The sequence below is a fragment of the Thamnophis elegans genome, chromosome 13, assembly GCF_009769535.1.
Source record: "Thamnophis elegans isolate rThaEle1 chromosome 13, rThaEle1.pri, whole genome shotgun sequence".
NCBI classification, from domain to species: Eukaryota; Metazoa; Chordata; class Lepidosauria; order Squamata; family Colubridae; genus Thamnophis; species Thamnophis elegans.
The window spans coordinates 27,134,050-27,146,218 of NC_045553.1; the positions used below are offsets into that span (position 1 = coordinate 27,134,050).

A 12,169-nucleotide genomic window follows, 5' to 3' on the forward strand; every position below is an offset into this window, starting at 1 on the left:
GGGGGAGGCTACATTCGGTGTATAAGACGGACCCAAATTTTCACCATCTTTTAGATGGGGGGGGAAGGTGCGTCTTATACTCTGAAAAATACGGTACATTGGATTGGATTCCATTACTATTTAAATGGTATTAAAATGAAAGCTTACAGCCAGGATGGCTCCCATCCATGTTTGTGTGCTGTCTAATCGTTTGCTAGGAACTTTTGAAGGCCTTTGGAAGCATCCCAGAGTTGGTGTGTGGAACCTAGAAGCACAACAATCTCCTGGAGCCTTGCAATAGGCGTGCTGCAGGGTACCTCGCTCAAAGGGTTGTGTACTTATTTTTCATTTGTGAGATGAAATGGTTGGAGTTGCTCAGCCTTTGGGTGTTGCCACGGGCCTGTCAGCTTGCCCTTGACAGATTTATTTGGGCACCTGCTTGGGTGCTACACGCCCCGAGAGGAATGGAAGAGGCAGAGGCATGCAGCTTGGTGGGGTTGACAGGTGTTTTCCTGTACTTCTGAAAGGGGCTCAGCATTCCAGAACTTCGACACACCCTTCATAATCACACAGGAGATCATCTTTACCTCCCCGCCCCAGCTCTGATCTAAAATTTTTTTTAAAAAAAAGCTTGGGAAAAAATAGTGAGGATTGGAAGTGGTCCAAGCAGGTTCTAAAAACGGGCCATAATCAGGAAATTGCCAGGCTTTCCTGGGTGCAGAAAACAGCTCCTTTGTGGCCATAATAGCTGGATAAAAGTAAAGATTCCCCTCGCACATATACTATATTGCCAAAAGTATTCGCTCACCCCTCCAAATAATCAAAATCAGGTGTTCCAATCACTTCCATGGCCACAGGTGTATAAAATCAAGTACCTTGGCATGCAGACTGTTTTTACACACATTTGTGAAAGAATGGGTCGCTCTTAGGAGCTCAGTGAATTCCAGCGTGGAACTGTGATCGGATGCCACCTGGGCAACAAAACCAGTCGTGAAATTTCCTCGCTCCTAAATATTCCACAGTCAACTGTCAGCTGTAGTATAAGAACATGGAAAGGTTTGGGAACAACAGCAACTCAGCCACGAAATGGTAGGCCACGTAAACTCGTCCAACATCAGTGTGTGACCTCACAAATGCGTTTCTGGAATAATGGTCAAAAATTCCCATAAACACACTCCTGAACCTTGTGGACAGCCTTCCCAGAAGAGTTGAAGCGGTTATAGCTGCAAAGGGTGGACCGAAGTCATATTGAACCCTATGGATTAGGAATGGGAGGTCACTTACAGTAAGTTCATATGCGAGTAAAGGCAGGTGAGCGAATACTTTTGGCAATATAGTGTATGTTCTAGTCATTCCCAACTCTAAGGGGCGGTGATCATCTCCATCATCAAAGCCGAAGAAACAGCGCTGTCTGAAGACGTCTCTGTGGTCATGTGACGGGCGTGACTAAACGCTGAAGACGCACGGAACGCTGTTACCTTCCCACCAAAGGTGGTTCCTATTTTTCTACTTGCATTTTTTACATGCTACCCAACTGCTAGGTTGGTAGAAGCTGGGACAAGTAATGGGAGCTCACTCCATTATGCAGCGCTAGGGATTCGAACTGCCGACCTTCTGATCGACAAGCTCAGCGTCTTAGCCATTGGGCCACCGCTCAGTGTATCCCCATCTTAAACATACTCTTCAAGCCAAAAAGAAAATTGGCTTTATCAGATGTATTGAACTACTTCTTTATTTTAGGAATTCTAGCGCAGAATTCTTTCATCTGGCACCTTCTAGGTAGGATGGACTTTGACTGTCATGCTATAATTCACATCTTCACCAGGTTGAAGACGGCTTCTGTTGATACTTTGGAAGAGCTCCATTGGCTGTATTAAGGTTGTTTCATCCTCACACACCTTTTTAAAACCAGATCTGAGAACCATACCGATCTCCTTTTTCTGATTGCAAATTAAAATGAAATATGGGTTGAAAGCAAGGTTAAGTAAACACTGTAACCAATCAAGGTGAACTTCAAAAGGAAAACATTGTTTTAATGGTTGATTCGAAAATGTAATTTTTTTAAAAAATAAATCCAAAATGAAAATTTTAACTGATTTCCCTTAACACAATCCAGAACAGTTCATAATATTTCAACGTAGAAGTTGAACCTGTAGGTTTAAGCATCTATTTCTTAACATCCTGCTATGCAGAGGTAATTGAAACAAGGAGAATTCAAGATTTGACTTGCTGCAATATTATTGGGATTAAGGAAAGCACTTAAAACCCAGTTATCTCAACGGGCTTTTGAGAGGGATATTCCTTGCATCAGAATATATAATTATATGGGATTATGATTCCTTGACATGGAATGGAATGGAATTTTATTATTTATATGCCGCCCTTCTCCGGGAGGACTCAGGGCGGCGAACAATTCAAAAGGGGGAAAAGGGGAACATAAAAAACGAAATACAAATAATAAAAATAAGCAACAGCCGCACAAACATACATGTCGAGAGGGGAGGGAACTCATCACCCCCAGGCCTGCCGGCAAAGCCAGGTTTTGACGGCTTTTCGGAAGGCCTGGAGAGAGGTGAGGGTCTGAATCCCTGCAGGGAGTTCATTCCAGAGGGCCGGAGCTGCCACAGAGAAGGCCCTCCCCCGGGTAACAGCCAGATGGCATTGGCTGGTAGATGGAACCCGGAGGAGGCCAACCCTGTGAGATCTAATGGGTCTGTGGGAGGTAATTGGCAGCAGGCGGTCTCTCAAGTACATAGAATAGAGATGATGACTATGATGAATATCATTTATTGTTTGCTATTTTTGCTGTTTTAATTTTTGCTACGTCAGTGGTTCTCAACCTTCCAAATGAAACAACCCTTTAATACAGCTCCTCATGGTCCTTATGGTGACCCCCAACCATAAAATTGGTGTCTCGGTTCCTAAGACCAACGAAAATATGTGTTTTCCGATGATCTTAGGCGACCCCTGTGAAAGGGTCGTTTGACCCCCAAAGGAGTCCTGACCCACAGGTTGAGAACCACTGGTCTACGTGCTATAATAATTTGATCAGTATTGTTTGACAATTCGCAAAGCACGTAAGAATTAGGTTTTTCTATGCAGCAGTTTCTTCCCCACGCCAGTTTTCACAAGACTTGTCAGATGATACGTTATAATGGAGAAACTCTCACATTCGGTCTTGTGTTCATGTGTATTTGTGTTCCTTGCATGGGAGGGAAGCCACTGCCTCACATAAGATGGAGGCAGTAAAGGAACGACGTAAAATCTCTGCGACATTTTGATTGAATGTGAATAGGATTGCGACTATGTAGTATTTTTGAGATTCATATGGAAAAAGGTGTGGAAAACATCTAAAAATCCAAAAAGCTTTTCCAAAGATCGCTCTGCAGCCCCACAGGGCAGCAGAGGAACCATAGAACATAAAATAATATGGGAAGGGACCTTGGAGGTCTTCTAGTCCAACCCTTTGCTCAAGCAGGAGACCCTAGATCAGTGATGGCTAACCTTTTTGTCATTGTGTGCTGAATTCCATAATGCAGTGCATGCGTGACACACACACACCATGCGTCCCATCCCCTGCGCATGCATGTGTGATCCCCCTGTACTCCCCTGCCACCCCGTGCATACGTGCGTGACTTTCCCCCTCGCAGCTGTTTTGGGCCTAGCAGGCCTCCCTGAAGCCTCTTGGAACCAGAAACTGGGCGCAGGGTGGGCATGCCCCCCTCATGCTCCCCAACCGCCCCCCCCATGCATGCGCTACAGAGGCCCAAAAATTAGCTGGCTGGCAAGAGGCACGCACTGAGCTGGGGCAATGGCTTGTGTGCCTGCAGAGAGGGCTCCACATGCCACCTATGGCATGTGTGCCATAGGTTCGCCATCATAGCCCTAGATCAGAGGTCAGCAAATTGCAGCTCTGCAGCCGCATATGGCTCTTTCCTCCCTCTGCTGTGGCTCTGTCACCAATTGGTGCCACAATTTTGAGAGGAGCTTCCGGGGGGGGGGGGGGGACAGCGGAGTGCCCCAGGAGAAGACTCTATGGCAAGGGGAGGGTTTTCCAGTTGTCTCCACAATTGATAGGGCTTCCAGTCATAACAGGTAGAGGAAAAAGTATGCCGTGCTAGGAGGAGACTCTATGGTGGGAGAACTGAACTTCCGGTCAGCTCCAGAATTGAACAAGGGGCTTCCGGTTATGACCTTTGTGGCTCCCGGGGTTTTCTTTTCTGTGGGAAACAGGTCCAAATGGCTCTTTGAGTATTTAAGTTTGCCAACCCCTGCCCTAGATCATTTCAGACAAATGGTTGTCCAGTCTCTGTTTGAAAACATTCCACCGGATAATTGTTCTCAAGAAATTTCTCTTTGGGTTGCTTCTCTCCTTGGTTCGTTTCCATCTGTTATTTCTCGTCTTGCCTTTTGGTGCTTTGGAGAATAGCTTGACTCCCTCTTCTTTGTGACAACCCCTGAGATATTGGAACATTGCTATCATGTCTCCCCTGGTCCTTCTTCTCATTAAACTAGACATACCCTGTTCCTGCAACCATTCTTTGTATGTTTTAGCTCCCAGTCCCCAAATCCAGGAAGATTGGCTTGGTTTAAAAAACTGTCAAGAGGAGCAATGTGAATTTTCCACTTGTCTAAAACTACATTTTCCCCTGTAAATCTGAAGCATGTGTCAGTCCTGAGATTTAACATATGGAATTTTCTGGGAACGAAGACCGCTGTTTCTTAAATACTGCAGAACAAAAGCAGAGATTTTTGCAGATTGTTTATAGAATGAATAAAAATAGTAGAAAGATAAGAAGTTTGCAGATGTTGGGCATTTTTTCTTTTATGTCTGTTTAAATAATATAGTGAGGGGTACTATTTGATTAAAGTGATAGAGAGAGAGAAAGCAGTGTGTGCATGTGTGGGGCAGTGGAAGATGTGTCATGCATGCATGTGCAGAGGGCATGGCGTGGAGGGGCATTAAATTATTGAGGTGAGTTCATATGATAGCACCGTGTGCTTTTAGCACCCAAGGTGAAAAAGGTTTGCAATCACTGCTGTATAATCTAACCCAGGAGTGTCAGACTGGATTTCTTTGAGGGACAGCATTATAGTTGTCTTCCACAGGCTGGCGGAGGGGAAGTAGGATGGGCGTCTCCTGAAGCCCTTTGCCAGCCAAAATGGGGTGTAGGGGGCACACGCCTCCCCCGTGCATCGTTTTTGGTTTCCTGCTGTACTCTGCCGGCTGAAAATGGACTGTTTTTGGTCAGCAGAATGCTGCTGGAGGCCGAGGAGGCTAGACACCGCCCATATGGGGGCCACGTGTTCCTCCCCCTGCATCCCATTTTTGACCAGCAGAGAGCTACTGGAGGCTGGGGAGGCCAAAAATGGGCCGATCCTTTCCTATTTCCAGGTCAGCCCCGTGGGCCAGATTTAAGCACCTGGCGGGCCAAATCCAGCCCACAGGCCTTCAGTTTGACACCTCTGATCTAACCAGTAAACTTTCTTACTCTGAATCTTTGGGAATGTCACTAACGTGGACGTGAGCCACTGCAAGAGCTTGGCAGTTGGTTACCAGACTATTGTTCTCTCTCATAGATCATTCTAGATTTTGCTCTAAATTCTGTTTCCATCCTCTCTCAGAATTGTAGGGCAGGGCAGTTTTTATTTTTCCACATCTGCGCGATCTCAGCCAACGATGAGCAAGGAAGAAATAAGTTCTCATCATGCCATTCGGGAGCCAAGTGCGAACTTCGGAATGAGATAAAAGAGTACCTAGAAAGGCGTGGATATAAGAAGATTATTAAAAGAGTATCTAGTAAGGTGTGCCTCTAAGAAGATTATTGTAGGTTAGAAAAATGCACTTTCTAAAATGGCACATTTCTATCTGAACTGTACTACTTTGACTTCCACGATTTAATGTTTCTCTTATAATAGAGTAATATTTTTTCATAATAATCATCTTTTGCAGGAGATAGAAAATATGCAGAATCAAGAAGCAGGTTGGGTTGGAATTTTTATCTCTGGCTTGCTAGCTTTCTTAGTAGATGGATTTTCTGTATTTTTCGGAGTATAAGACGCACCTTTTTCCCTCAAAAAAGAGGCTGGAAATCTGGGAACGTCTGATACACTGAATACAGCATTATTTTTCCTCCTGAAACTCCCTCTCCTTCACCAAAATGGCCATGCATAGCTTTTAAAAGGCTTTCAGAGAGCTCCTGGGGGCTGGGGAGGACAGAAATGAGCAAAAATAGGCTGTTTTTTTGCTCAATTTTAACCCCCCCCCCCGGGACCACCCTGTAAGCTTCCTAAAGGCTATCCATGACCTTCTTTGTGGAAAACGGGCTGCTTTTTGCTGGTTTTTGGGGGGCCCACTCCCAGGAGCACTCTGCAAGCTCCCTAAAGGCTATTCATGCCTTGGGGGGGGGGGGAACGGTCTGTTTTTGGGAGGTTTGCAGAGAGCAAAAACTTTTTTAAAAAAATTTCCTCTTCAAAACCTTGCTGTGCCTTATACTCTGGTGCATCTTATACTCCAAAAATACGGTATATAATCTTTTCTACAGTACTATCTACATGAATTTTCTCTGTATCTTAAAGTGTGGCAACACAATTACGAATTGCTGCATCTCCAATTCAAAGTTGGATGAAAAGAGATTCTGCGTCAGAGGCCGGAGTTTAAAGATGCACCTTGTTTGAAAACTGGTGCTCCAGACTCTGGAAAAAGCAGAACTGACCTGACACGAAAATTAGTGGGTTTCCATGTTATCTGCCAGGCTTAGAAAACTTTGAATAGGATTGGCATCTTAAATGACATCTATCCAGACTTCCTGTTTAAATGGGGCAGGGTATCTTCCCCTGAATGTGACTGTGGTGCTCCTCATCAGATGATTGGATCATATATAGCAGTGTAGGCTAAACGTTTGGGCACCGAGTGCCAAAATGGGAGTGTGTGCGCATGCATGCATGCCGGAAACCGGAAGAGCAGCTGCCTGGCGCATGCATGCCCCTCTCCCCCCTGGGAGCTGCTCTTCCAGTTTCTGGTGCTCCCGTGTGCATGAAGACCAGCTGGCCGGAACCCGGAAGAGCAACATGCGATGGCTCTGCGTGCCACAGGTTGGCCATCATGGATATATATAGTGACTAGTTGCTTTGTGAGAACTTATATAGGAGGAAATACAAATTTTCTCCAGCTAACAAAGACTGTGTTTAATTAGATAAATGTCCTAAATATTAAATGTCTATGGAGATTCTCAGTCATCCAGGTCATGGTTGTCCCAAAGGTGCTTTTTCAAAAGGCGTCTTCCTTGAAGCAACTTCCTTAGAACTGAAGATGCTCCTTGAATGAGAAGCATAATGTCTTCAGGGGAAAACAAAGTCCATTTGCCCTTTGAAAAAGCACCTTGGGACCTAGATACAGCGCGCTTATTTCATTCCTATGAACCAGCGCATTTTAAAATGTAATTTGTAACTTTATAAATTCTTGAATCTCTTGTGCCTTACACAATCAACCACACATCTGCATCTCATGTGGGAATTATTATGATGCGTTCTTTCCCGGCTATCCATGAATTATATCACATGCCAAATAAATAAATAAATACTATTGATCTGATTTTTTTCCTAAAAGAAACATATTCTACATTTACCTCTCTATTTCTCTCTTCTCCATGCAGCATCTCTGGAAGACCAGTTTGTCTCCAAAGTTTTGGAGGAGACATCAGCTTCAGCAGAGGATGAATTGCAGACTGACTCTGCAGATGTGCAAGCCAGCGACGCATTTATATCAAAAGCCCACCTTGGCATTGAGCAGGGTTCATCCGTGTCTTCTTCTCCATTAGAGGCTACGGAGGGGAATACGGTTCCAGCGAGGCTCAACCCAGACCACACATCAGGCACGCCGTCCCAAGAGGAGCAAAGGGACATTTTGAAGGAAAGCCAAGACATCCCCATTCAAGAACCTTTAGAAGTCAAGTCAAGTGTTGAGAATATTGCTAGTAATAAGAGCAAGCTCCCGAGGGCGAAACCCATCGCTCTTCAAAAGAAAATGGGGGGAGAGAACTCCGAGGCTGAAGTGACCACCGAAAGCCCCCCTATTCCCAAAGCTACCTACCACTTTGATCCAGAGGAATACAATGAGACTGTGAACCCCTTTAGGATGGGAGGCTCCAAATGTCCAAACTCGCCCCCTGCATCTCGGCCAAGTGCTGATCTTCCCCATAGTGACCCCAAGCATCCCAGCTCAGCGGGAGCTGGAGATTGCAAGACCAGGGCTGTGAAACTAGAGTTTGATTTTGCCGAAGAAGCAGAAAACGCCGAGCCCAAGAAGCTCCCAGCAAGAAAAATGGGGAAGAGGCCAAGCAGTAAGTTGTCTCCTAAGAGACAAAGGGCCACCCGACCTGTTGTAGGTCCTGAGGATGGAGAGAAGACAATAGCGCCTGAGGCATCGGTGGCACCTCTGACCAGAGCGACTCCCCTGGCGGACACCAACCAATGGGATGATCCTGCCTTTAACCCCTTTGTGGGCAGCTCCTCTTTGCAGGATTCTCCCACGCTCACAAAACGTTCCTATCATTTGGACGTGAGTGACTCTTTCAAGCCGGGCAGTAAGACCTTGTCCACCGTAGGAGCTGATTCTTGTCCTTCCGCAGAGAACAGTCTCAACGAGATCCTGGAGTCGCAAGCCCGAGAGGCCGCGGGAGATGATTTGAAGACAAGCTTGGCCCCACAGAGCTCCAGATCACGGCTGATAACGTGAGTGACAGGGGGTCTTAGCAGGGGAGGAAAGAGGGACGTCTGAAGCTGATGAGGGTTCTAAGTAGGACTGTATGTCCTCCAGGCTGTCAGGAACTCAACTGTTGCAACCAGAGGTGGGCCACTGTCAGTTCAGACCGGTTTAGGCGAACCGATAATTCCGACCACCAGCCAGGCCTGCCACCCGCCCAGTGGCATCCCATTCTATATACCGTATTTTTCAAAGTATAAGATGCACCTTCGCCCCCCTAGAGAAGGATGGAAATTTGGGTGCATCTTATACACTGAATGTAGCCCCACCCACCCACCCACCGTCCCCCACTCTTTGGCCTCTGCCTCCCAGTAATTTACCTTCTTGCAGCAAACGGGGAAAATGGAGCTTGTGGAGGCTGCAATAGACTATAGCAATCCCTGCAGCCTGAAACAGCTGATGATCGGGAGGTGCACTTAAACTGAAAGTGAAACTTGCTGTTTGCTCCACGAGGCAAATTGCTGGGAGGCAGATTTTTTCCCCTTGTTTTCCTCCCCATGGTTAAATTAACCATGGAAAAAGGGTAGCAACCATAGACTAATAGTTCATCCAAGATTAAAAATGTTTTTTCCCCTAAATCTCCATCCCAAGATAGTTCATCTGGCCATGGAAGGCAGATTCTGTGGAATCCTCAGAGGTTGGCTGGTTGCATTCAGACGTTACATTATCCAAGTAGGTAACATCACCAATGATTGTTACTGACTTGTGTAGTGAAATGTCTGCAAGAAACCAACCAAACCCAGAAGCCATCAAGAAGTCCATCGTTCAACCCTGAGCAACAGATTTCTATTGGAAGGAAGTTCTTGGTCTCCTCGAAAATGACTAAGCTTCTAAATATTATATTATAGTTAATACTATAAACTGTCCAGAGTTACCTTGCAGTGAGATGGGTGGTCAATAAATTTAATAAATAAAAAATCAATAAAATCAATAAAATATTAACATTGCCAGGAAATGCTTGGTTATTTTTGCTCTTCTACCCTGTTTCCCCCAAAATAAGACTTCCCCAGATAATAAGCCCAGTTGGGCTTTCGAACGCATGCACCTAAAATATTCAAATGCATGCGCAGCCGGTCCCCGCCATTTCCTAGGGGAAGGGGGGAACATCCCCACGCACCCCATGTGTACCTGCCATCTACATGGAACAGCCTCACGGTAGCCGCTCCAGCAAATGCTAGCTACTGTCCCCCTTCTCTTAGTGGCGGCCGCAAAAAGAGCAGCAGGCCCAGCGATGCTAGGGCTGGCAAGGGTGTGGCAAAAACAGAGACAGAACTTCTGGCCCTCTCTGGATCAGCTGATCCGTGGGCCGAGGTCAAGGGGCCTTCTGCACCTCAAAAATATTAAGACCTCCCCGAAAATAAGGCCAAGCGCTTATTTCAGGGGATCAAAAGAAAATAAAACCCTGTCTTATTTTCGGGGAAACATGGTAATAATCAAATATAGCATTATTGAGGTTAGGGTGTTGAATTAAGACCAGAGGCGATCACGTTTCAAGTCCAATCTCCTCCACAAAAGTCTAGTAAGTAACCAAACCAGCCACTGTCTCTCAGTCCAACCTACCTGTTGTTGTGCGATTAATTGGAAGAGGGAATACAATATATAACACCTTAAGCTCCTGCAGGAAAAATCACAGTGATTCTCTTAATAACCATGATGAAAAAGGTTATACAATTGGGCCTGGTCACATGGTGCCTCACTCAATAAGTGCATTGCTTAATGAAGGTTCTGATCCCTGCTGTCGTAAGTTGAGGACTATCTTGTAATGCAATATGGAATAACACTAAAGGAAGATCAACTGATATGCAGGGCAGACCTGCTGTTTACTGCTTCCTTTACTGCTTCACAGTGCTTTACAGCCCTTTAAGCGGTTTGCAGAGTCAGCCTGTTGCCCCCAACAATCTGGGTCCTCATTTTACCAACCTCGGAAGGATGGAAGGCTGAGTCAACCTTGAGCCGGCCAGGATCAAACTTTCTGGCTGTGGGCAGAGTTACCCTGCAATACTGCATTCTAACCACTGTACCACCATAGATTCCTTCCTTCCTCCCTCCCTCCCTCCCTCCTTTAGCAAATAGCGTTTAGATTTATATACCACTTCATAGTGCTTTACAGTCTCCTCTAAGTGGTTTATAGAGTCAGCTTGCTGCCCCCAACAATCTGGGTCCTCATTTTACTGACCTCAGAAAGATGGAAGGCTGAGTCAACCTTGAACTGGTGGGAATTGAACTGCCAAACTGTTGGCAGCCGGAAGTCAGCAGAAGTCTACCACAGCACCACCACACCTCTACTTTCTTTTGAGATTTCCTCCAACATAACTTCCTTTTTCTTCATTTTGCACACTCGATTAATCATCTAAAACCCAGGTGGCAAACTGCACGCACCATCGTTGCAATTAACTGAATTTCGGCTCACGTTGGCTTGGTTTCAGCATACAAATCACACTAAACCAAATTTCGCAGTATTCAAACCTGCACCAATTGAGATCTTATCTATAGGCAGGGTATAAAAGAAACAGTTCAGTATTCCTTCATCCTGAGATGCTGACTTTTTAACTCTTCCTCTCTGGGACAGAAAGTGGTAAAAACCTGGAAGAGTTTTATTACCGTTGTCACCCACACTTCATATATTTTATTTATCCAATTTATTTACCCCCCATCTCATGCTTCAAGGTGACTCTGAGCGGCTTACACCAAGGTAAAACACACAAACACCCAACAATTATAAATATAAAAACATTAAAATTGCAAACATCAAAGCAAACTAAAAAACAAGGGTTTGCCGGGGGTGCGGGGACGACAACAGGCAGAGGTGCTTTCTCTGATGGTGCACCAGCTACCTCCAGCTACAACTTATCCTTCTGGACCCCATGGCAGGTTTTAAGAACTTTCCCAAAGATTAAAAGAGAGAGGGTGGATCTTACCTCTTGTGGTAAGATATTCCCGTTCTGACACAGCCTTAGCAGAAGCAAGAAAAAGACTCCTTGTCACAAAAAAACCATCTTTATTTACCTCTTGTGAATTAGTGGCATTCACCCGCCAAAAAGTCCAGGCAATAGTCCTTCAAAGAGTTAACTGCAGTAACAGATCTTGCGATAATTCCCAGCCAAAAGGCTGCAAATTAAGTTCTAGCAAGCAGTCTCTGTGGCACGAAACCCAATGAGCAAAATCTTCAGAAATACAACCACTCCCCTTTCCTTCTATTTAGTCCCCAGCCAGGGGGGCGGCATTCAACGTCCACGTGTGCTTTGCTTCCTGAGTCGACTCCTTGTCCTTCGTTGTTCTCCTCTCCTAACAGCTCTGCGCATATGTGCATCTGGAACAGGCCCCAGCAGTTCTCCCTCCTCACTCATATCAGCCTCCAAAGGCAGCTGCCTCTCTGGTGGCTGGAAAATGTCAGATGGCCCTGTCTCTGCGTCCGACACAGAGACC

The 12,169-nt window shown here is 45.6% G+C and overlaps 1 protein-coding gene across 3 annotated transcripts in view; it reads left to right on the forward strand.

Moving 5' to 3' along the window:
• Positions 1–12,169, forward strand: part of TACC1 (transforming acidic coiled-coil containing protein 1) — a 108,047-nt gene that overhangs the window by 59,743 nt on the left and 36,135 nt on the right. For all 3 annotated transcript variants that reach the window (XM_032229624.1, XM_032229625.1, XM_032229626.1), the window contains exon 3: positions 7,635–8,712. In XM_032229624.1, coding sequence (XP_032085515.1) covers positions 7,635–8,712 — 1,078 coding nt within the window. The remainder of the gene's footprint in view (positions 1–7,634; positions 8,713–12,169) is intronic.